Consider the following 25,921-nt stretch of genomic DNA (forward strand, 5'->3'; position numbering starts at 1 on the left):
TCTCTCTCTCTCTCTCTGTGTGTGTGTGTGTGTGTGTGTGTTGACTAAAAGCAATTTGGTTGCATTTACAAGTCAGAGTCCATGTCTAAGTTTGCATCAAGTCAACAAAAGCTATGATAGCATGTAATTTTTACTTCCCATGCTATGTTATTTTTTGAGTTCATCAAGTATTTAAAGTCAAATTTTTTTAAAGCATTTAGAAGAGCCGATAGAATAGATTTGGCTGGCAGGCTCGTCTGTCAAGCAGTATGAGTCCCTTAGGACTGGAGGAGGGCCCACTTTCTCTAAGATAAAAGCCTCTTTAAAAGAGAAGAGAAAGCAGGCTCCCTAAAGTTTCCTAGCAGCAATCTTCTTTACTCAAAAAGATTTTACGTGACTGCAGGTATTTAGGGAGAGAAAGCACATATACAAATCTACCATTTACTTGTAATAAGCCATAAGTTTGTTTTTAAAAAAAAAATACCTATTGTCCGGGGCATTTCCATTGCTCCTCTGCTCTGTCTGGTATTTCTTGGATGCTGTACTCAGGTATTGGTGTGCAGCTCTTCCTTCTGCTCCAGTTGCACACCCAGCTCGTGTGAAAGGACTCCAGCATCTCATGCAGCTGGCTCTGGGTCTGGTCATCTGGAAGAGGACAGCTCTGAATTCCAAGGAGCCCTGACTATCAACAGCCAGAGGCCTCATGTTTACCGAGCCACTGAAAAGGCCTTTGGCAGTAGGAGCCACACCTCCAGGGGTTTTTCTAATTCTGTTTCACGCGGTGATGAAGTTGCAGAGGCTGTGAATGAACTGACTCATCATCTGTAGACACTTCCTGAAAGTTGGTGTGTCTCCTCTTGAGTGTGACAGCAACGTGGTCCTGGGTTCTGTTTGAGTCACAGAACCATTTGACAAGCAGGGTTCTAAACTGTATAATAGTAAGAGGGGGGAAAGCTAGCTGAACAATAAGTAGAAACAAGCAGGGTTCTTGGATACATTTGTTTTTCTATTCTGTTGACCACAGATGAAGTGTGACCATCTGTCTCATTCTCTTGCCTCTGTGACTTCCCCACAAAATGGACTATAGCCTGAAATTTTAAGCCAAATAAACCCCTTTCTCCCTTATGTTGCATTTGCTCATAGTATTTGTCTTAGTTTCCTTCTGTTGTTATGATAAGGTAGTGTCATCTTAGAGGGCTCGTTATCACAGGTCAGTGGTTTCGGCTGATGGTCTTTGGGCTCAGTTCTTTGGAGGTCTGTGGTGAGATGGACATCATGGTGGGCTGGGGTGTAGAGATAAGCTTCTTGCCTCATGGTGGCCTGAGAGCAATGGCAGCAAACATTCCCTTCACCAAGATCAAAGCCCCAATGGGCTGCAAACATTATCTCAGCAACATAGAACATTTGTTGTTCTTGCAGAGGACCTGCACCCACATGGTGGCTCACAGTTCGTAATTCCAGTTCCAGAGGAACCTATGCCATCTTCTGATATCTGCAGGCACCAGGAGTGCACTTTGCACAGACATACATGCAACAAAACATTCACATACACACCATAAAATAAGTGAACCCTTTTTTAAGCACACACCCCAATGCCCTAACTTCCACCCTCTAAGCCCTACCTCCCAAAAGGTCCACCGTGTCCCAATACATGATTATCTTGGAACAAAACCTTCAACATGTGTGCCTGTGGAAGACACTTAGGCTCCAAGTCACAGCCAATCTGGTAACTCATACTTGTAATCCCAGGGTGCCAATATAAATTCTACCTTCAAAACCAGCTGCAACAACAAAGTAAGACTTTATGTCAAAACAAAACAAAACAAAACAAAACAAACAAACAGCCTTGCAGATCGCATCCCAAGCAGATGAGGGATGCAAAAGCAGGTGTCAGAGGAATCACAAAGCAGGCTATGCTATGCAAGAAATATGGCCCCTTTTAATTGTATTCCTTGGGGCCCTTAATTAACAGTAAATAACCCTATTTGCTGAGGCATAAAAGGCCTCTGATTAAAGGAACACTTTAACTTTTCTGATGGCTGGATGGAAGCTTTGGACTCCAAGAGCACCTTCCTTAAACAAGGCCCCTCCCCATCCCACCTCAGCCCTTGTCTGCCCTGGAAGCCCCTGCGTAGCCCTGTAGAGCTCTGTATGTTAGTCTGTGCCACTCCCCCATTTGTGTTTCTGTTCTTCCAAAGCTGGGCATGACCCTCACCACGTTTGCATGATCATCCCAGGCCATCGCTGCCTGGTTTTGCTCATTTCCAAAGGACAGGTTTTGAGAGACCGCTACAATGCTACGGCCTTGGTCTCTAGCCTTAGTCAGCCACCTCTACACAGGAGCAGGCAAGGCTGGAGTTTGCTTTCTCCCTTCAACAGCCAGGACTCACTTCAGTGTTAAGAAAGTCCTCCAAGGGCTGGCGAGATGGCTCAGCGGGTAAGAGCATTGACTGCTCTTCCCGAGTTCAGATCCCAGCAACCACATGGTGGCTCCACAACCTTCTGTGTTGAGATCTGACGCCCTCTTCTGGTGCGTCTGAAGACAGCTACAGTGCTTTACGCCTGAGCGAGCCGGGCGGAGCGAGGGGGGGCGGGAGCGAGCAGAGGTCTGAGTTCAATTCCCAGCAGCCACTTGATGGCTCATGGCCGTCTGTACAGCTACAGTGTACTCATACACATACAATAAATAAACAAACAAATAAATAAATAAATAGAAAGTCCCCCAGGACAGATAGGAGTTTAAACCATGCTGAACAGTTATTGGTAAACTCTAGACTGGTCAGAGAAATGGACAAGGGAAAAGGCAGGGGTCTACATAACATCAGGCACCTTGGTAGACTCCCTGGAGCATGGTTTGAGCATATGCTTCTCCAGTGTGGTTTAGCTGGAGGCCACAGGAGAGAGCTCAGGATTCTGACTTAGATCATTGAGCAGTAGCCACCTGTTGAACTCTCTTGACCTTGTAACTCCAACAAGGGCCATTTTTACTGTGCCTATTCCATGTCATGCTGAGGCCCAGGAGCTGTCATGTGTTCCTTGCCATGACAGGCTTTCATCACTTCTGTCAAAATGAGTCACGGCAATCAATTTGAGAGATTACACCAGGACTTACAGAGCTCTCTCTCTCTCTCTCTCTCTCTCTCTCTCTCTCTCTCTCTCTCTCTCTCTCTGAGTCTCTTCTCCACCCCTACCCCTACTCTCTCTCACCTTGCTTTGTATCTTGGGATACCTGCACTGGATTATTTTCTAGCAGGTGTACCCAATCTGAGACCCATAAGCTACATGCATCCCAGCATAGCTCTGAATGTGATCCCCCAAAATTGCCAATGAAAAAACACTGGACACACCTACACGTCTCCTTGCTTTAAAAATGAAAGTACTTGGAGGCTGGAGAGATGGCTTAGTGCGTAAGAGCACTGACTGCTCTTCCAAAGGTCCTGAGTTCAAATCCCAGCAACCACATGGTGGCTCACAACCATCCATAATGAGATCTGATGCCCTCTTCTGGGGTGTCTGAAGACAGCTACAGTGTACTTAATATAATAAATAAATAAATCTTTAAAAAAAATGAAAGTATTTAATTACTACTCATTGAGCCCCATCATACCTGTGACCATGCTTTTACCTACATTTAACACCAAGACTACTTTGAATATGTTAATAAGTGCTGTTTGAGACATAGAGTTAGCAGTAATCTTTGTCATAGTAAAATATTCCCAGACAAGCCTGGTGTAATAGCACCCAAGACTCAAGTACAGGGGATGATGAGGCAAGAGGGTCTGCCCTTCTTATCAAGACTTTGCCCAAAACAAAACAAAACACCTCGCATATCTTTTACGCTACCAACTCAGTCATCCAAAATAAAAGTTACAAGCAGATGTATAAATTCTCAAAAGAGGAATGTCCATACAGCCACAAGTAGAAAGTTAAATTTTTACTTATAATAGGTCCTATTGCATTAGAACAGGTTGTAAGAGTATCATATGAATCTATTGTCTCCCGTGGGTTTCCCTAGCCATTGTTTATGTCACAGATCAGGCCACCAGACCCACCCATTCAGTCAGGAAATTGCAATTTAGCCCAAGCTGCCAAAGGTCAGTAGCCATCAGCTTGGGCTTTGTTTGTATCTTCACCATACTATTCAGGAGGGTTGACACGATTAACTATGGTCTGCCATCACTCTGCTGTCCCGAATCTACAGAGCTTAAATCTTTTCCCTTTCTCCTGTATTTTGATTACGATAGTGGAAACACAAAGATTATCTATGTCTTTTGTAGAAAATCCCCTCTGTGAAGTAGAGAAGACAAGCAAAGCCTGAGCTTTTGTATGCCCAGGCAGATTGTATATAATAGCTATTTAATGGATGGTTTAAAATCGTATTTTCTGTTTCATAGCAAAACCTGTAGGAGACTGTTAAGTGTGTTTCCCAGTTCTCTAGAGGAACAAAACTGGCATATATAATGTATTAGAATGGCTTACAGGCTGTGGTCTGGCCAGCAGTGGCTGTTTCCTGATGGAAAGGCTCAGGATCTGGCAGTTAGTTATTCAGTCCACGAGGCTGGATGTCTCAGCAGTTTCAATCTGGCACTGGAGTCCCAGAGAAGTCCCAGAGAGCTGCCTGTCTTCAGTCTTTGTTAGAATTCAGAATAAACCAGGCGGTGGTGGTGCACACCTTTCATCCCAGCACTTGGGAGGCAGAGGCAGGCAGATTTCTGAGTTCGAGGCCAGCCTGTTCTACAGAGTGAGTTCCAGGACAGCCAGGGCTATACAGAGAAACCCTGTCTCGAAAAAACAAAACAAAACAAAAAAAAACAAAAAAAAACAAACAAACAAAAAAAAAAGAATTCAGAATAAGGGGTTCTGTGTCTGGGTGTGTGCATAAGCCTGTACATCATATGCAATGCATGCAGATTTGATGAATGCCAGAAGAGGACATTGAATCTCCAGGAGCTACAGTTACAAAAGGTTGTGAGTTTGAGGAATCAAACCTGGGTCCTCTGGAAGAGCGGCAAGTACTCTTAACCACTGAGCCGTCTCTCCAGCCCCTGACAACCTCTTTTAAAACACTATCCATCTCCTTACTATCTATTCTACTTCATATTTTCTGTAGCACTGAGCATACTATATATGTTCATTTCCTCATTTGTTTGTTGTCAGTGTGACCACTTCACTGCTACCTGCAGTTGTAAACTAACAAGTGCAAGGATTTAATGCTTTTTTTTTTGTAAAGATTTATTTTATTTTATGTTTAGGAGTACACTGTAGCTGTACAGATGGCCCCGCACCGGCCCCGCTCGATCCTGCCCGACTCACTCCAGCCTAATTCACTTTATGTCTTCAGATGCACCAGAAGAGGGCGTCAGATCTCATTACAGGTGGTTGTGAGCCACCATGTGGTTGCTGGGTTCCGAACTCAGGACCTTTGGAAGAGCAGTCAGTGCTCTTACCCGCTGAGCCATCTCGCTAGCCCCAGGAATTAATGCTTTTAACTGATATTTCTCTACTTTTTGGTAGCTCTTAACAATGTGTAACTGCTTAATTTCCATATAGCAAAATGAATTTTAAAATCCAGACTCTCTGTTGCATTAGACACACCTAGTCGCAACCGCGGAGCTGGTAGTTTGTGGTTTGTGGCTTGTGAGCAGAACACACACAGAACAATTTCATCATCTCCATAAAGTCTATGAAATGTAATTGATCAAGAGCAGTAGCTGGTGCACTGTGGGATTCAGAAAACATCTGTAGAAGGGAATTTCTCATTGATTCTAATCACAGAAAATGGTGGCACCAAGAGATACACTCCCTTGGAAATCTGCATCAATCACCTCTCCCAACAGTTTTTCCTTTCTCAGACTGTTAGCTTAAGGCAGTGGTTCTAAACCTGTGGGTCATGATGGGAGTCACATAGAAGATATCCTGCATATCAGATATTTACATTATGATTCATAACTAGCACAATTAGTTATGAAATTGCAATGAAATAATTTTATAGTTGGGGATGGTCACAACATGAGGAATGGTATTAAAGGGTCTCATCATTAGCAAGAATGAAAACCACTGGCTTAAGGGCATCAGAAGCCCCAAGTGGCTGGAGAATATCTGAGCTTCCAGTTCAATGGGATGCTTGTTGAAACATTTAATATTCTCAAAGATGTCATTTTATAGGTTGTAAGATGTTTAGAGGACTCAAATTCATAAATAATATGTATTTATCAGACCTTACTGTATGATTACAATATTTATATTTGAATCTTTATATGTATTTTAATTGGGTATGCCGAAAAATAATTTTAGCACATAACAAAAATGAATTTTAAAATGGTAACCAAAGTAGCCACAATTTGCTTAAAAAATCTTTTGGGCACAAAAAAATATGGAAACAACCAAAAATATTGAGGACAATTATTAGAGATACATGACACAATTACATGAAATTAAGTGTACCCAGTTGAAAAAAAAAAAGAAAAAAACAGAAAGTTTATTTCCTTAGGATGTGAGGAATGCTTAGTGACACAAAGGATTAAAAGATGACATTTGCTATATAGACTTATGTTGGTAATATCTCTTCTCTGTCCATCTGTCTGTCTGCCTGTTTGTTCCATTCTCTCTAAATGGCTGAATAGAGAGTAATTTGTTCTTTTTAAAAATATTTATTTATTTATTTATTGTCCTAGACTGTTTTCCAACAAGTAACTTGAGCATCATCATTTTTATTGATTTAGGTTTTTTGCATTATGATGAGAAAAGATAATTTCAGTTTATCTGAATTTGTTAATATTTAAAAACATATTTTAAGTAAATAGAATTACATCACATTGAGCATCATAATTTGCACCAAGTCATCCTTCCACAATGAGCCTATTACAAGTGGAAAGAAAAAAAAAGATGTGTTTAATGTGCTCATATTAGGAAGAGAGGACAGAGATCCAGAAAATGTCTCCAGTCCACCTTTTGGGTCCTGAAGTAAATCAAAGTTTAAATAGAAGGACATGCACATCCCAGCAGTCCTTCTCAGGGTGTGGGCACCCCTATAAGGTGTTTTGATAAGATGCCAGAACTGTCTGAAATCCCTTTCAGGAAGACAAGTTACTCCTCTGGCTGGTGTGCCTTCTGTCTCCCAGCAGGAGATTCCTAAGGAAGTCCCATTCTTATGTTTCATTATTTCAACAGTCTGAGAGTCAGGATGAGAGACACAAATGTCACAAATATTGTTATATCTTCCAGACCCCAGTTACATGGGAGGATCAGGTTTTATGAGAATGTTCCTCAGAAAATAACATTAGATGGTCTGAACTCAATAGTTCCATGTAGGTACTCAGTTTCCATTCAGAGATTCATCCAGTGAAACCGGATCTGTCTCGGATTCCCATATTGTTGTGCTATAATTGTCCATGTTAAAAACAAACAAACAGAAACCCTGGAATAAGAGATATTTTATTCTGGAGCCATTTTGAGAGATCATGGCTCAGATACACAGATCTTGATTAATAACCCAAATTCCACACCCAACTATGGAGGCAGTTTCATTAAATTGTTATAGTTTTACAGAGCAAGGTAACTTATAAATCAAGATGAGGTTAAAATTCATTGTTGGGTATATCAGAGAAGTAGGTACAGGAAGATGGGGAAGCTTTTCTATAGGTCTATAGGCCTAACATTCAAAAGGTTAGTTCCAACACAGAGGTGGCAAGGAATAGTTGTCTGGGTTGGGGTAGTGCTAGAACCAGCCCCAAATTAGGTAATTAAATTAATTTCCGAACCTGAAACATTCCAATCTCTCCAGAGTACCGCGGTTCTAATCAGCCGATCGGTCTCTGCAGCCACAGCCCCTTTCCAGTTCTCATCCACAGTCCCCATAAAAGAAGGCTCCAGCAACATCACCACCCCTTAGTATTTTCCCTCATGTGCCCCCGTCAATCTTGACAACAAGTCACTCTTCAATTCGCACTATCGCTTGACTCAAATAAAATTATCTTGCTTATCTTGCAAATCCGTGGGATTTCTTACTTTGAATTCATCAGAAAAGAGGCGAAGAATTTGGAAACAGCTAGCCCAGATCTTGACCAGGAGACAACCGCCCCAGACTCGCACGGCCACTCCCGGAAGGGCAGGACAGGGAGTTCTGTCTGTTCTCCATTGCCCCAATCTGTTCAATTGCTCATCCTGTTCACTTTCTCCGATCTCCATCTTTTTGGAACCTCGATCTCGACTCCACCCAAAGAGGAAACAGCAGGATCAAGCCAGCCAAAGGTGCCGGAACATAATTATTGTGCTCCGTTTGCTGCCGGAATCTAAAAGGAAAGGAACAGTGCAGGCGGAAACCATCTCGGGGAACATTTTTGGCAGAGGGACGAACTAGTTAAGTTGTGCGCGTCTTTGACTTTGTGCTTCCGGTTGTGCTCTTGCTTGAGTTTGTTTTTACACGATGCTCCGCAGAATTCCGGCATTTATACGTCCTCGCCCTCTCTCTGGCCTCCCTTTGTCCTGTGGACACTGCGAAGTCTCGGTCGCTGCGCTACCCGCGGCTCGGTCCGGAGCTGTCAGGTAAGGCAATTCAGAGTTGCTGGCCCCGCCGGTCTTCCAGGACTCCCTTCCCCTCTCCTTGACATGCAGCGGCATTTTTTCCAGCCGCCTAGTATTGATACTGTAACCGTAGGTTCCTAGAAGCGGTTGTTATATAAGTGTGGACAAAAAAAAAAATCGTAGAAGGACAAGGCAGCTTGTCCGATGACATGATGAGTGTGGCGAACAGCTATAACAACCTGTCTAGTCTCTTGTCCTGTGGTCTTTCTGCTGCACGCCCACCCCTCATCTTGCTTGGCGTTCCTTCTCTTTGTACAGACTCCAAGAGAGAGGTAGTTTTCTTTCATTTTCTATGCTTCCCGAGACTTTTTGATGGCCTCGTTAATGCGTCCCTCCTTTATTCCTTACCGCATTATTTAAAGTGCGTTTATGTCAGCTACTGATGTTGAGCTCCGAATAAAGCAGCCCTGCCATTCTGGACAATAGTATACTTCCATCGAGGAGGTAATTCAAGTATAGTGAAGATAGCGTGGGTAAGCACAGAATTCATTCTCTCAACAAATAACTATAGGAGAGCAAATAGAGACATCTCGAAGTTGTAAGAGGTTCATGGTATTCTTTCTGGGCACTCCTGGTCCCAGCACCTACTACAGTGCTGAAGCAAGATAGCAGTGGAGATGGGAAGGGCGAACTCCATGAAGGAGTCTGCACAAAATAGAGTAAACAGAATGTGACAGAAGATAAAGTAATAGAGTGGTCAAAAGGAGCAACTATTTCTGCTGATTGCCCCAGAAGGACAGAAGGAGAAAGATGTTTCAGAAAGATTCTAAAATATCTCAGCGTTTTAAAAACACAAAACGAATTTTTATTGTAGGAGCCTACACTGTGAAGGGTGAAAAATGTGAAGCCAGTCTCTGAGGAAAGCCATGTGGTGGTTCTGGTTTGATGTTGGGGATTTGAATTCAGGGTTTCATGCTTGCTACACAAATGATCTGCTACTCACACGAGCTTAGGGGAAGCTCATGAGATATTCTCAGAGAAAAGAAGCTCATATGAGCGTTTAGGACAATGGTTTTATTGTTTTATGTTAGGGAGCATGCACAGTTTTCCTGAATATAGATTATTTTTTGTAGTGTCATAGCACCCTTGAAAGGAAACGTTGTGCTAAAGGTTATATGTGTGACTCGTTTTTCTGATTTTCCTGTGTCAAGGTACCGTCAACATTAACTTTCAGAAATATAATAATAACTGTTTCTGAAATTGAATTGTACCATATTAATATCATGAGAGTTCTGTGTATTGGTCACAACAGTACTTCCCTTTGTAACTTATTTTTCGCTCTGAAGTAACCTCAGGCATTTTCATAAGTTTCAGAGTTATTTTATATAGTTTCAGAGTTTACAGAAATTTTTTTGGCATTAAAGTGTTCCAAGCCTGGGGCTGTCACTTGCTAACTTTGACAATTTGATACATATTAATAACAAATTATTATTAATTATAATAATATATTATTAATAATATGTAATTCAGAAAACAAATTGCAGCTGAATTACCATGGGTTTTAGTTAAAATGCAAATTCCCAAGCTCCATTCCAAATGTGAAAACTGGGAATCTCATGAAGCCATTCCTATACACTGCAGCAGTTCAGAAGTCCTAAATCCTTTGGAGCAGCAGCTTCTTTTTTTGTAAAATGAGAATGCACTTTTGAAAAATCGTAAGTATTAAGAAACATAGCTACTCAAAAGAAGTCTTCTAACTAGAGGTGCCAGCATCACTTGGGAACTTGTTTAAAATGTAAAGTTTTTAGTTCCTTTTTGAAGGTATTAAGTCAGAACTATGTTGTGGGAGCAAAGAGTCTACATTTTAGCGAGTAGGATAGGTAATTTCTGTGTGTTTTCAAGACTAAGAAACCGTACCGTAGCCATCAGCACCCTAAAGGTAGGAACTGTTTACTGGGTCCTACTCTGACTGCTCACCATATCATATGATAAACCAGTTGAGCCATCAGGGTGTTGGAAGCAACTGTCGTTGACAAGCTAGGTAATGAAGAAGATGGAGTGTAAAAGTATGTTTTATCTGCTGATGTAATTGTCATCATGGATGCTTCCTGCCTCCATCTGCTAACCTAAGCCTAGTCCTGGAAGCCTCCAGCCTCCGTACAATCTTATCTAGTCCTAGAATGGATATGATTTGATTTGTTTTTTATGTTTTTTATGTCCTAGGCATAAGACAGCTTTGGTCCCCAAATCTTCTCAAAGAGTCTCAGTCTTCACCAAAGACTCTCAAAGAGACTTTGGACTTTTAAACAGTGTAGAAACCTTAGTAAACGAGTAAGGGAACTTTACAAATTAGACTAAATATACCTTGCATTATGATATGTCCATGAGCCTGTAGGGGGCAGGGAGGGGAATGTATTGGTTTAGAATGAGGATCTCCCTCAGAGGCCCAAATAGTTGAAGACTTGGTCCACAGTTGGCTGCACTGTTTGGGGAAACAGTATGTCACTGGGGGTGGGCATTGAGAGATGAAAGGCCTGTGCCATTTCCAGTTTGCTCTCTCCTGCATTGGAGGATGTCATTGCTCAGCCTCCTGCACCTACTGGCTAGCCCGCCTCTTTCTGTGACACTTCTTTGTTTGATGGCTATTCTCCCTCGCAAATCATAACTCCAGATCTCTTCCTTCTTCCATTTATTGCTTTATTGCTTTTAGCCATGGTAGTTTACCTTAGCCACAGGAAAGTCACTACACCCCGCATGGTTGCACCTGTGGTTTTCAGTTTCCTTATCTGTAAGAGGAGGATAATGCTGACCTTTGGAGTCAATGTGGATGTGAAAAATTGTACACAAGTCTGTTCAAGCAAGGTCCAGAGTATGTACTAACACATGATGAATGGCTTCCATTATGATTGTTAATAATAGTGGAAAGCTAAAGGAAATGGAGAGTGTTTACATGACATCCTTTTACATGTAGAAGTAGGTTTTTCTGTTACTACTTTATTATTTTTGAATTATATTTTTCTGTTCTTCTTTAATATGTCATTTCAGGACAGAACATAAAATCCAAAGACATTTTTGCACTAGTAGATCGATCTGTAGCAAGAAAGATGACCAGTCTGTTCCAGCCAATGAAATTTCCCAGAAGGCAGCAGAAAGCCAAGGCAAGGGAAAGGAGACTTTGAAAAAAGACCTGCTGGACATTATTAAGGACATGAAAGTTGACCTGAACACAGTAAATGTAACAACAACAAAGCCACGTGGCAGGAAACTTTCTGCCAGTCTGGAGACTACTGTTGGCAGGCTTCAGAAAGCTCCGGAAGATCCTCCAAAGAAGAGGTAAATGGAATTCCAATTTGAATGTTCTTTGAGACTAATCTGTGGTGTTCCAATAAGCCTTTTCTTATAGTAAACAGTCTATTAAATTATAGTACTCAAGAGACACTGAGAAAATGAAGCAGCAGAAGTAGAGGGTCGCTGAAGTTACTTAAGTGTGTGTGTGTGTGTGTGTGTGTGTGTGTGTGTGTTATATTTATATATTGAAGGGGCACAGCAGTGTTTGTAGTCAGGTATGGAGGCATATTCCTCTAATCTCAGCACCTGGGAGCCAGAACCAGAATATTGTGAATTTCAGGCCAGTCTGGGTTACCTAGGAGACGTCATCTCAGAAAAACAGTTAATAACAAAAAATCAAAAATACACATCCATATGGAAGTACTTATCATGGCCTACATTTTGGCACACATATCTGTAATCCCAAACTCAGGTTGAATCCTGCAGACTGCAAGGTTGTGCGTGTTAGCCCAGCTTGGGCTACACAGGGAAACTGTCGTGAAGACAGCAACAGGTAAGAGAGAGGGGCTTTAAAAATCCTGATGTGTTTGACGTGCCATTGTAAATGTGCAGTTGAAGTGATTTAAATGACTGAAATGAGAGAGGTTCAGTAAGGTCGTTTTAATGTGATATTTTTATTGAGTCTTCGAGAATTTCGTATGTGAGTACAATGGATTTGTCTCCCGATCCTCTCCCTAACTCCTCCTAGATCCACCCGTATCTCCCCATCCCCTCCTAAACTCATACCCTGTTTTTAAAATAACCCATGGAGTCCAGTTTATGTGGCCCATATACTCTTGGTTGTGCGGCACTCCACTGGAGCATGATCAGCGTACCAAGGATGACACCTGTCCCTCCTCCAGCAGCCGGCAGCTGTCGGCGGCTTCTCACAGAGGCTCCTAGACCTCTGTGCTGGATGCTGGCTACCTTTTGTGTGCAGGTGCCCACAGCTGTTGTGAGTGGATGAGGGCAGTGGTCCTGTCTTGTCCCAAGGATGCTGTTTTGATTCCAGTCCTACCCACCCTCTGCTCTTCATAATCTCTTCACCCACCCTCCAGTGGCCTACACACCCTCTGTTCTTCACAATCTCTTCACCTACCCTCCAGTGGCCCCTGAGCTTCCTTAGCAGAGGTGGTAAGGGAGATGTCCACTTTGTGGGTGCTCACTCCACAGATGCTTTCTCTGCACCCTGACCTGTTGTTTTTGTGCTAACCTCCTATTCGTAAAGAGACCTCTCTAATGAGGTTTGAAAGCTGCATTAGTCTAAAGCTATAAAGAAAGTTTAGAAGGCAGTTTGATGTTATGTTCATTTAGCAAAATAATAGTACTAAGTTCAACCTTAGGACCTGGGAGCTGTCCAACCGTGGGTCCTTGGCTAGATTTACAGCGCCAGGATGAGGACTTCGGTCCTCTCAGAAAGCACTTGGTTACATCACTGTCGCACCTGATGGTTATCATAACCCACAGGTCCACAGACTGATAGGATTGCTGATTATCGCCAGGCAGTTGTGGTGTACTCCTTTAATCCCAGCACTTGGGAGGCAGAGGCAGGCGGATTTCTGAGTTTGAGGCCAGCCTGGTCTACTGAGTGAGTTCCAGGATAGCCAGGGCTACAGAGAAACCATGTCTCGAAAAACCAAAAAAAAAAAAAAAAAGAAAAGAAAAAGAAAAAGATTGCTGATTATCCCCTCAGTAACCACATAGTACCTTCCACTACTGTGAGTGCTAGTCATCAGGGAAGGGCTTCCTAGTCAGGACTACCTGTTCTCAGGCTCACAGCTGAGACCCCGCTGTGTAGCAGTAAGGTCTCACCATCCAGTCCTGAGGAGCGACCAAGAGCAGGGGCAACGGCCACATTGTTCTGGAGTTCACTGGGGTACTCCTGCAGTAACGTAGCTTTAAAACTGTTTAGAGACGAGCATGAGATGGAGATTGCTTCATAAGTCCTTTAAGGGTTTTGCTCTACTTCTACTTAATTTTTTAAATTTTATTTTACTGTGTGTGTATATAAAAGAATGCAAGCAAGGTATGCTCTGCCTTCCCAGGAACGTGGAGGTCAGGGGCAGCTGGCTTTGCAGTTGGCTCTCTTCCTCCGCCGCGTTTCTGAGGCAGCCTCTGTGCAAGTTACTGGCCTTCCGCCGCGTTTCTGAGGCAGCCTCTGTGCGAGTTACTAGCCTTCCGCCGCGTTTCTGAGGCAGCCTCTATGCGAGTTACTGGCCTTCCGCCGCGTTTCTGAGGCAGCCTCTGTGCGAGTTACTGGCCTTCGAGCTTTTGGCCACTTCTCCTGTCTCGTCTCACTGGCCCTAGGAATGCTGGGATTGCTGATGCACATTGTCACATCCAGCCCTTTCATGGGTTCAGGAAACCAAATTCAGGGCATCAGGCTAGGTCATCAAGAACTGTCACCTCCTGAACCATCTCCCTGGCCTCTGCTTTTCTGCATTACAAAATAATAAATTATAATTATTTTCATTTTAGTAATTTTGGGGGACTTTTTGAGAAAATGTCTCGAGTAGCCCACACTGGCCTCAAACTTACTTTGTAACAGAAGATAAGTTTGATCGCCTGCCTCTGCCTCCTGCATGGTAGGCATGTGCAGCGTACTTAACCACTTCTCTACCCTAAAGAGCCTGGAGTTAGAAGGATTAGACCATGCACTATCGATGTGGTGTCTTAAAGATGCATCTGGGAGGCCTTCCAAACCTGGTCCCAGAAGAGGCTGTGGGCAAGACTGGGGAGTGGGGGGCACTTGTTCTGACTTTGAAGAAAAGCTTCTTGTAATAATTTTATTTACCCCCTGGCACTTTACTTTTTATTTTGAGAGAGTATCTCACTCTCTCATAGTTACCCATGTTAGCCTTGCAGTCTCTTTATAGCCCAAACACAGCAAGCACTGTCTCATCTTCCTGAGATACAGGCCTACACATGACCAGGCCTCTCCTCCAAGCTCCTCTCTCCCATCTCTCCGTCTTAGAATCCAGTGTCTGCACATTTGACTTAGTCATAGTATTTGCCTCAGGATGCTCTGTAACAGTTGCTCTATACATGACCAAACTTCCCTCCCTCCCTTCCTTTCTCCCTCCCTCCCTCCTTTTCTCCCTCCCTTTCTCCCTCCCTCCCTCCCTCCCTCTCTCCCTCTCTCCCTTCTTCCCTCCCTCCCTCCCTCCCTGTAGATGCAGAGCTCACTAATATGGCTATGATAGCTGCATTACAGGTTACCCTAAAACACACTCACAGAGTGTGGGCCAGCAGAGAAGACTAGTTTTGACTGCATGCTGTCTGAGGCCATGGAAGTCCCTAAAGCCATCTGAAGTTCACTCAGTGCCCTCAGACTCACTCATGGGTTGATACTGGCTCAGCTTAGACCTTAGCTGGGGCTAGAAGCACAAAGATCTACATGAGCTGATTGGTAGCTTTGGCCTTTTTACTGACTGGCGGCTGGGGACCAGGGACAAGTGTCTCAAGAGAATGTAAGCAGAGGGAAAATTTGTTTTTAATGACATAGCAATGGAGCTAGGTTGGCTGCTTCCATCAGTTCACGTTGATGTCTATGTGCTTGCTTTATTTCTAAAACCACAGAAGCTGCTTCACCTGAGGATCCTTTACTGGAGGCTCCAACTCGGGCTCTAAAGCTCTATGGCAAGTGCTTTCCAATACTGAGTGAGTGCTGGCCCACACCCGGGGTTTCCATGTGTTCTGGGAATGGACCTCAGGTTCTCAGAGGAGTGGCAAGCACTTCCTTCCCTGACTGAAGCCTCTCCATAGCTCTCAGTTCTTTGTCCTGAGGCAGGCTCTCCCTGTGCCGCCTGGGCGAGCCCAGAACTTGTGGTCCTCTTGCCTTAGCTTCTGAGTACAGAGACTGTAGTGTGAAACACCATGCCTGGCTGCCCATGGGTGTGTATCAGCAGGTATGTGTAAACTTAGAGTTTACTGTTTTGTAGTTTCTATATTACCAGTGTTTAAAGCAAAGGTTTTTTTTTTATATGTGTGGTATATATGATGGATATATATATAATCTTAGCAGTTCTGTGGATGAGGTAGGAGATTGTAAGTTGTAGGCAAGCCTACTGAGACCCTGTTCAAAACAAACAAACAACAAAACCTCCAAGAAAACAGGGTTGACTGTTTGAAAACTCTTGCTTTTGCTGGAAACTGAGTGATTTTTGAATGGGTTTTCCTCCCCATGCTGGTTCTCTTTTCACTAGTGTTGTGCTAACCAATTCTGCTTTTCCTTCATTTCATTTTCTTTTTTTAGAAGTGGGTTCCTGAGTCCTGAGTTGGTGGCAGCAGCGTCAGCTGTTGCAGATTCTCTACCTTTCGACAAGCAGACAACCAAGTCAGAGCTGCTCAGGCAGCTGCAGCAACACGAGGAGAAGTCGAGGGCTCAGAAGGATAGAGAGAAGCACGGGATCAGGTCAGTGGGTCAGAAGGGCAACAGTGTTGTGTGGGGGCCATTTCCCTCAGCGGGCGAATGGCGCACATTTGTTTTACATGTAAGATCCCTTCATGGGCCAAGGACGTGGCACAGAAGGAAAGGTGCTCACTGCCAAGCCCTCAAGACTGAAGGAGAGAACTAACTCCACGAGCTGTCTGCTGATCTCCACACACATGCAGTGTCATGCTTGTGCCTACACACATGCGCACCCCACATAACAATCAAATTTAAAACATCCAACCCATAACAACAAGTACTTTTAACTGCTTAGCCATCTCTCCACTGTTTGAGTGAAGTGAATGGCTTAGCTTTTCTTTTAGGAAGTTAAAGAGATTTTTTACCCCTGAAAGAGAAATGACAAAGTCAGTACTGGTTGTTTGGTTGGTTGGTTTGTTTTTGGTTTTTGGAGACAGGGTTTCTCTGTGTAGCCCTGGCCATCCTGGAACTCACTTTGTAGACCAGGCTGGCCTTGAAGTCAGAAATCCACCTGCCTCTGCCTCCCCAGTGCTGGGGTTAAAGGCATGCGCCACCACTGCCTGGCCAAAATCAGTACTGTTATTTAAAAAGAAAATTAAAGTAAGTAATTGAGTAAGATGGTTTCTCTGAGAAAATTAGTTTTTCTCAATTAAACGGTGTGCTGGGTTTGCTCACAGTGCAGTGTCTCCTTCTTTCTGAGGTTTGAGCTGATCTTTTCGTCATACTCTTTTCCTTAAGAAACTATTTTAGATGTTTGTGTCTAAGTGTGTGTATCTACACCGTGTGCATGCAGGAACCTGCTGAGTCAGAAGAGAGTATTGTACCCCTGGAACTAGAGTTGTAGAGGTTTGAGTTGCCATGTGGGTGCTGGGAACCCAAGAACCCACATCTCCTTTGAGAGCATCAAGTATCCTAACTGCTGAGCCATTTCTCCGGTCCCATGTATGTGACCTTCTCATCTCTTTGTTAATTTCTGCCACGTTCCGCTGCCCTGAGGCCATGGAGACTGGCAGTACTTCCGGCAGTGCTTCATTCTGGAGGATGGTCTGAATCTCCTGTTCCCAGGGAGGACAGAGAGGATCAGACTGTTACATGACGCATTCTATATGACAGCTAAGAGAGCTCATCTTCGATTTTAATGGCAAAGTAGGTTGTAGGTACAAGTGTACTTGTTTGTGTTTTCCTGTCAGTTTCCGTAGAGACTAATAATTTTTGTAACTGACATTTTCACCTTTCAAATAAAGATCTTAAGAATATATTTAAAAACTTGGAGACATGCATGTTAATGGCTCTGTCATATGAGTGTGAGCATGCAACTTTGTCACTCATAAATCTTTATGTTCTTATTGCACTCTACTGCAGCTAAGGTCCCTATCTCCTGACCTTGTTATTTCAGCTTCACTGACATAATATCAAATATGAAAATTGCCAAGTCTGCTTCGGTGAGAGCTAGTACAAGACCACTGCACCAGATTGAGTTTGACGAAGAAATGGACAATTCTCTTGACCAGAAGAAGTCAGCTAATTCTAGAGGAAGGTATTCAGGTTTTGTAATCTGCCGGGTTTTGTTTGTATAGTTTTTTTTTTTATTCTAATTATAATTTTAATTTATTCTGCATATTATTACTGATAGACCCATGATCACTGTGGATACCTAGTTATGGTTTCTATTGCTGTGATAAAATACCATGACCAAAGCAACTTGGGGAGGTAGGATTTATTTCATCTTACGCTTCCAGGTTACAGAGTCCCTGAGAGAAGTCAGGGCGAGAACTCAAAGCAGACACCGTGGAGGAACGCTACTTACTGACTTGGTCCCCTGCCTTGCTCAGTCTGCTGTTATTCAGCTGTGGACCACTTGCCCAGGGGTGGCACAGACACAGTGAACTGGACCCTCCCACAAAATGCACCAGGTTTTGCCCACCAGCCACTCTGGGTAGGGCATTTTCTCAATTAAGGTTCTTTTCCAAAGTGACTCTAGCTTGGATCAAGTTGACATAAAACTAACCATACAGGTCTCTTCTCTGAAATTCCACCTGAAACTCATCACTTAATAAGTCATCTTATAAATATCTTATAGATATTAATGCATATGGGGTTCCCTGCAGGCATATTAGTGCATGTGGGGTTCCCTGCAGGCACCATTGCAGGCAGTGAGCTGCAGAGGGGTAAAAATGAAAACCTGGTACAGACTAGGCCTGGGTCAGACTCTGGGCACTGCTGCCACGCAGCCATTGCTACATATGGAAAACAGGGCAATTTGGGAAAAGGTTTCCAGGCAACAATCAGTCTAATTCCAGGTGCACAATAAAGCTTAAAGTGTGACTACATAGAAACTCGGTTACAAAGTACATGTGGCCATAAGGGTGGCTTCTATACCTATAATCTATAGAATCCAGTATGGTCTCTGACCGATAGCGGAGGTCAGCAGGCCATGAAGTACATGTGACATCTGCCCTAAGGATGGGTAATGGTCTGGGGAGGAGAGTCTGGGATAAGCATTCTGGGGAATGTGGGTGAGGCCTGCCTCCGTAGCAAGAGGTGGGTGATAGGGCCTCTACAACTAGCAGATAGGTCACCAGGTCACTAACAGAATCTCCTCTCAGCTTTCCATATGGAATGCAGGTATCTGATTTCATCTCCTGCACTGAAAGACACCCCTGTGTGATTAACATTCCTGGGTCTCTCGGTGCTTCTCTGTGAGTGTAAGGACCTCTGTGCCTACAACAAATGCAGTTTGCAGTATTGGATGCAAAGGTATGCCCAGGCTGAAGTGGAGCTCACTGTGCCATTTCCTGAGTTTAACAATGCCACATTTATCAAAACCATGAACCAGACTGAGTTTCGACTCACTCTACCCACACTGAATAGTGATCCTTTCATTCAGAATAAGTTGTGCTATCCAAATTCTGAACAGATGGATTTTTAGGAAGCATCATCTTTTGTCCTGAACATGTCTACACCCTTTGCATGCATAGTCTCGGTTCCTTTTCTTCATAGCTTAAGAGAAATATCAGGTAAAGTGGCCAGAAATGGTGGCTTGCACCTGTAATTCAACACTGAGGAGGCTGAGGCAGGAGGAGCACCATGAGTTTCAGGCCACTTTGAATTTTACAGTGACTTCCAGTTCAACCAAGGTGATTGTGAGACTGTCCCAAAAATAATAAGGCCAACCCAGTGGTGCATACCTGTAATCCCAGAACTTGGGAGGTGTTAGCAATTGGTTCTTGAGTTGAGACTAGCCTGGTCTATATAGTAAGACTCTAAGAACACAAAATGAACATAGGTTTTAATGATCATAATAAAAGTTCCCATATTGCCTTAAAGTGGTAAATTGTAGTTGTTTGAATATGCTAGTAAGACAACTTATCCAAAGAGTTTTTTGGGCTTATAGCTCCATCATGACAGGGCAGAGGCATGGCAACTGGAGCAGGAAGCTGAGGGGTTACAACTTGAATGGCAAAGCCCTAAACCGAGAGAAGGAACTGAAACTGGGGCCAGCCCCCAGTGATGGGCTTCCTCTAGGAAGGCTACACCACTTTCCCAAACAGCGCCACCAGCTGCCTGTTGAGTGTTAAAAGTACCACAACCAGTGGGGACCATTCCCATTCAAGCCACTACGAGTGCACTGGCTCAGAAAATACAGACGTAAAAAAGCAACACAAGAGAAACTTTAAAAAGTAAGAGAGGGAAGCTGGAGAGATGGCTCAGCGGTTAAGAGCACCGACTGCTCTTCCAAAGGTCCTGAGTTCAAATCCCAGCAACCACATGGTGGCTCACAACCACCCATAATGAGATCTGATGCCCTCTCCTGGTGCGGCTGGCCGGTGCGAGTGGGGCTAGAGCAAGTGGGACAGCAGCTACACACATGATGGCTCACAGCTGTACAGCTACAGTGTACTCATACACATAGAATAAATAAATAAAATAAATCTTTTTTTTTTTAAAGATTTATTTTTTATTGTATCTAAGTACACTGTAGCTGTTTTCAGATGCACCAGAAGAGGATGTCAGATCTTATTATGGATGGTTGTGAGACACCATGTAGTTGCTGGGATTTGAACTCAGGACCTTCGGAAGAGCAGTCAGTGCCCTCTTAACCACTGAGCCATCTCTCCAGCCCCTGATAAAATAAATCTTTAAAAAAAAAAAAGTAAGAGGGACAGAGAGGTTTCTCCAACGGTGTGTTACAGGGAGACAGGAGAACGGGGAAGTAATGGAGGGAGCCAGGTTCTCCCTAATGGGACTGAGCAGGAGTTAAACTGCAGGTTGATCGCTTCATAGAGTACAACCTTTTATCTGTGTCTTCCTCTAGCATTATAATTCATAATTAAACTTTTCACTGTCTTCTGTCCTCGGTAACAAATATTTGCTTTTTTTGCATCTGGTTTTTTGCATATTTTTATAACCTTCTACAACACTGAGTTTTCTAGAACTTTTAGTTGAAAGCTGAAAATTAAACAGCTGGTTTGTTGTGTTATGAAGCAAAAATTCAAGAGCATATGTTCTTTTTCTACTTCCAAGTCCCGAAATCACAGCAGTGCAACTGAAAATGACTGATGGTCAGCATGATTATCTTTAATTGGTTGTCTCAAACACATTTTGCCTTAAGCAGTTTTTGTTAATATTTTACAAATATATTGTACTAAGATGTGCTTTTTTAAATGTTTTTTATCTTAGGGGAAATTTATTCAAGGGGAGAAGACTTTGGATTTTTGATGTTGAGACGTTTGCTGATGCAGCACCTGAACCAGGTTTGTTAAGAAGAGAACAGCTCTTCTCCATGTGGAGGCTGACTCTCAGAAAAGGCCCTGGCGTCTTGGTTGTATATCAGTTAGGGATTTGCATTTTCATATTTCTTCCTGTCATTATCCTAGTTCTTGCTTATGAATAAAGCTGCAATTTGGGTCATGCTTCCCCCATTCTGTGGGGCCCACAGGGATCAGTACTGCCAGACGAACAATCAGAGCTCTGGATGCCTGCTGCTCCTGGTTAGAGAGAATTCCTCACCCGCCCTTCGCAGTGTAGCTCCCTGCTGTTGCATAAAGGCCACTGACCTGGGGCCTGCTTCTGAGCAGCTTTCCAGCCAGAGTAGGAGAGCACACAGTACTCAGGGAGTTAAACACTGATTTCCTCCTGGTTCACTGGATGCTTGTCAGCCTCTTAAAGGCTAACTCTTCATTTCATTGATTCTTTATATTGTTTTCTTGTTCGCTTCTGAAATATTAACGTCAGCCCTGATTTTGATTATCGCTTCCCATCTGTCTTTGGGATATTGTTGGTTTTCCAGTGCCTTTGGGTGCATCATTAAGTTGTTAGAGACCGTGAAACTTTTTATATTGGTACTTAGTTCTCTATTTCTCTGGACTGGCTTCAGTATGTCCTGTGTGTTTGTATGTGTGTTTTCATTATTGTTCGCCTCTAGGAATTTTTTGCTCTCCTTTCTGATGTCTTCCATGACCTGATGGTCAATGAGTAGCATTCTGTTCAGTCTTCACGTGTTCACATGATTTCTGCAATCATACACCTTTACCCATTACAGTCAGATAGAGTGAGGGATGTCACTTCAATTTTTCCATATTTTTTGAGATTTGTTTTGTGTCCTAATACATATTAGAACAAAAACATGATGTATTTTGAAGAAATTGTTGCTGAGAATGTGTGGGTTGAATGCTCCGTAGGTATCTTGTAGGGCCATGTGACTTAGGACGTTGAACTCCAGAGTTTCTCTGTTTAGTTTTTTTTCTGGATGGTCTCTATTGGTAAGAGGAGAGTGTTGAAATCGCACACCATCTCTGTGTCAGGATCAGTCTGTGGTTTTAAATCTAACAGTCTTTCTGTTATGAAATTGGGTGCTCTTGTATTTGGTTAGTATATATTTAAGATTATAATAGCCTCCTGATAGATATTTTTTCCTTTAATGAGTATGACATGTAATGTGACTCATTCATGAAAGATGATTTAAGTTTCAAAGGTAAATAAATGACTAAAGCATGATGGTGATTCACAGCCGCCATTGGCATTACCCTACTCATGGGGTTGATGGTGAAGATTAAATATATTAATGTGTTTTTAAAAAGTTTTTTCACAGACTAAATGCTCAGTATCCATTAGTATTTTTTTCTTTTATTTCTCTTTATATGGTCTCCTATAGCTCAGGTTCTCAGTAGTCAATAATGACCTTGAACTCTGATCTTCCTGCCTCTGTAGGAGGCACAGAGGTCCTTGTGCTCACAGAGAAGCACCAGGGAAACCAGGAATGTTAAACACACTAAGCTATCTCTTCAGAGAGAGGGAAGTACGACCTCTTTTCTGTAGCGAAGGCTGGGAGCGGAGGTGGTTGATAGCCTGGTGATGTTTGTGCTCTCTGTATGGCTAAAGCACACCAGCTCCTCTCCCAGACCCTATCATGTGCTTGTTTTTTCCAGTCAGTCTATGGAACCTATCTTAATGGAAGGCATCTGATGTCGTCAGTCTGTAGAGCCAATCCTTACAGAAATGTCACGTGTACTTCACATGTAGTCATGTCTTAAGCTCTATTGTGTGCACAGGATTGAGTTATCTCCAGAAAACTTTTTTGTAGTCTGTGCTGTCCATAAATATGCCTGAAATAAAGTACTTGAGGTCAGACTTTCTGAACCAACACCAGCTACTATGTAGTGTTAAGCCAGACTTTGTTCTTGCCTCCCGCTGACTGACCCTCTGCTGGCAGACCCTGGCACCTCTGTCTCTCAGTGCTGTGGTTACAAATGTTTATCACCATGACCATCTTTGTCATTAGTATTACTGATTTTTTTTCTTTTAAATTTTGTTTAGGGGATGGTTCTACCAGATTTTCATGTAATCTAATCTGGCCTCATCCTCTCTTTGTAAGTGAGGAGCTTCCTGGTTCTCTAGACACGGCTCTGAGTGCTAGGGCCACACATAGTGCTGCCATTGCCATCACTGGTAACTGATTGAAAAGTCAAAACCACATACATTACATACACCAGTCATTCCCTCTAGAGACTAAGGCAGGAGGACCTACAGTTCTACAGAGAGAGGCCCTGTCTCAAAAACAAATCAAAACCAAAACATCAAATTCGCAAAACCATTCTTAAAATGCAAATTCTTTTTCTTTTCCAATAGAAGTGGAATTAACCTGGCATGATGTTAGTAAAAACTGAGGTTTGCCATTATTATTATTATTATTGCCTGTACCTTTCATTTTCGTTGCAATTTTGGCTTTTGATAGCCTTCTGTAGTGAGAAATATTAAAAACGGGCCAGCATGATCCTACACTACTGTGCACTACTGCCAGGCACGGGCAGGATCCCTGTTTCCAGCTGGGTGATCTCAATTCAGCGGTCTCTCTGGGCCGGAGCTCCTGAGTCCCTTGGCAGATTATTGCCATGCCAGCCCCACGGTCAGCTTCTACAATACCCATTTAACTGGTAGAAACAAAACTCTAGAAGCTTATAATTAACAAGTCAGATTTATGTATCAGTAAATTCTCAATTCACAAGATGCCATTACAATAATTTCAAAACCAGTTGATAATGATAAAAGCTACCCACCTAGATTAGACAAATTATTCCAAATATTCTATCCTTTATGATATCATAACTACCTGTGGCTATTAAAACCACGCTGGATCTGGCTCTTCTTCCTGTCCGCCTGTCTCCATCTTGGCTCTTCTTTTTCTTCCCCCACCCCCATCTCTGTCTCTGCAACTCTTAGCTCCACCTCCCTTTCCCTGTCCAATCACAGGCCTCCTGCTGCACTAATACTTTAATGTAATTGGACAGGGAAAATACTGTCACAGCCTTTCATTATAAATGAATTCTGAATATCAAGGTCTGAAAACATGTATCAATATAGAGTTGGTCATAACGTTTTAAAATTAATTTTCACTACATTTTTGTCCACTTTGTGTTTATGTTTGTATGTGTGAGCGTGGGTTTGAATGTGGAGATGGGAGGAGACCTTTGGAGTTTTGCTCCTTATACTGTGTAGGATGCTCCGATTCACACTTGCATAGCCAGGCTCGGCGACCAGTGCCTTAACACACTGAGGTAGCAATTACATTTTTAAGAAAACATTTACATTTTCCCTCACTTATTTTTTTTTCTTTTAATCCCATAGAAGCATCCCCTTCTCTCTGGGAGATAGAATTTGCTAAGCAGTTAGCCTCGGTAGCTGAACAGCCCTTCGCGAATGGATTTGAGGAGATGATACAGTGGACCAAGGAGGGGAAGCTGTGGGAGTTCCCAGTCAACAATGAAGCAGGTCAGCATCGCTGCAGAAGCTCGGGACAGTCCCCTGCCCTGTTATGGGAAGGGGGCCTGTTTTAGAGGGGAGATAGGTGCATATGTGGATCCAAGAACACTGTGATATCTGAGAAGAAATCTAGCACTTTACCTTAAATTGTTTTAAAGATGGCTAGAATTTGATTCTACTCTAGTTATTTGATAATAAAAATAAAGGAGTAATATAAGGTGTAAAGAATGTATCATCGGGCTTAGGGATGTAGTTCAGTCAGTAGAGTGTCTGTTGTACACATGAGGTCCTGGGCTGGACCCCCAGGGCCTCATAGATTGGACATGGTAGCATATGGGTTTAAACCCTCAGTGGGAGATGGGAGACTCAGACTCTGTAGTCGTCCCCAGCTGCAGAGCTCGAATACAGAAGCTTGGGGACAACCTTGGATGTCCATTTTCACCTTTCACTGTGATTTGAGACAGGTTCTGTCTTGTTTACTGCTGTGTGTCAGGCTTGCTGACCCAGGGGTTTCCAGCAGTTCTCCTGTCTTGCCTCCCATCTCTGTAGGGGCTGCACTGGGATTATAGAGTTTGCTCTGTTGCATCTTCACTCTGAGGATCACCTCAGGCCATCAGACTTGTGCGGCAAGCCATCTCCCTAGTCGTGGACCTCATTTTTATATTCGCTCTACAGTACATGGCTTAGGCTCTATTTGGAACATCTACATTTAGAGTAATTGTTGAGCCAGGTGTGGCAGGCAGTACCCTGACATTTGGGGTATGGAGGCAGGAGCGTCAGAAGGCGGTGAGCAGACGGGGTTCTGTGAGCTCCGTCTGGAAAACAGACAGAATAAAATAAGTCTACAGAAGTCAGGACATAGTTGACACCTGCTGAAGTCAGGACGTAGTTGGGCCCTGTCTTCTTTTCCTTTTTGTGTTTATCATTCCTGTTTTCTTCCCTTGGGTTACTTAAACATCTTCTTTATGGTTCTATCTCATTTGACTTTTAAGTGTACATCGTAGAACTTTCTTAGTTGTCTTCTCAGATGTTAACAGTATTGGTGAGTGACAGTTGCTTCTGTCGTGGAAGGCCTGTGGTACCCAGGTCACAGCTCGCTTCCATTTACTGTCCACAGCACCCTGGGAGGCGTTCCCTCAGTCTCACCTTGTGTCTGGAAACTGACGGTCACACTCACATTTATTTGTTAGGTCTCCTTACACAGTTTATGCTGTAGTGCATCATTAATGTTAACTTTACGATGGGGGCTTTATGTTCACAATCATGTTACTTTTTTATTTCCCAGGCTTTGATGATGATGGCTCAGAATTCCACGAGCACATATTTTTGGATAAGTACCTGGAGGATTTCCCCAAGCAAGGACCAATCCGCCTATTCATGGAGCTGGTGACCTGTGGCCTTTCTAAAAACCCATATCTGAGT

At 43.2% G+C, this 25,921-nt stretch overlaps 1 protein-coding gene across 1 annotated transcript in view; it reads left to right on the forward strand.

The window, feature by feature from the left end:
- The first annotated feature begins 8,297 nt into the window (after nucleotides 1–8,297).
- Mrps31 (mitochondrial ribosomal protein S31) overlaps nucleotides 8,298–25,921 on the forward strand; it is an 18,505-nt gene continuing 881 nt past the window's right edge. Inside the window, exons 1-7 of the mRNA XM_031339251.1 lie at nucleotides 8,298–8,523; nucleotides 11,548–11,835; nucleotides 16,085–16,243; nucleotides 17,637–17,777; nucleotides 20,921–20,994; nucleotides 24,365–24,508; nucleotides 25,785–25,885. Coding sequence (XP_031195111.1) covers nucleotides 8,405–8,523; nucleotides 11,548–11,835; nucleotides 16,085–16,243; nucleotides 17,637–17,777; nucleotides 20,921–20,994; nucleotides 24,365–24,508; nucleotides 25,785–25,885 — 1,026 coding nt within the window. The 5' untranslated portion in view covers nucleotides 8,298–8,404. The remainder of the gene's footprint in view (nucleotides 8,524–11,547; nucleotides 11,836–16,084; nucleotides 16,244–17,636; nucleotides 17,778–20,920; nucleotides 20,995–24,364; nucleotides 24,509–25,784; nucleotides 25,886–25,921) is intronic.

This window comes from Mastomys coucha, unplaced genomic scaffold, assembly GCF_008632895.1.
Source record: "Mastomys coucha isolate ucsf_1 unplaced genomic scaffold, UCSF_Mcou_1 pScaffold22, whole genome shotgun sequence".
Lineage (NCBI taxonomy): Eukaryota > Metazoa > Chordata > Mammalia > Rodentia > Muridae > Mastomys > Mastomys coucha.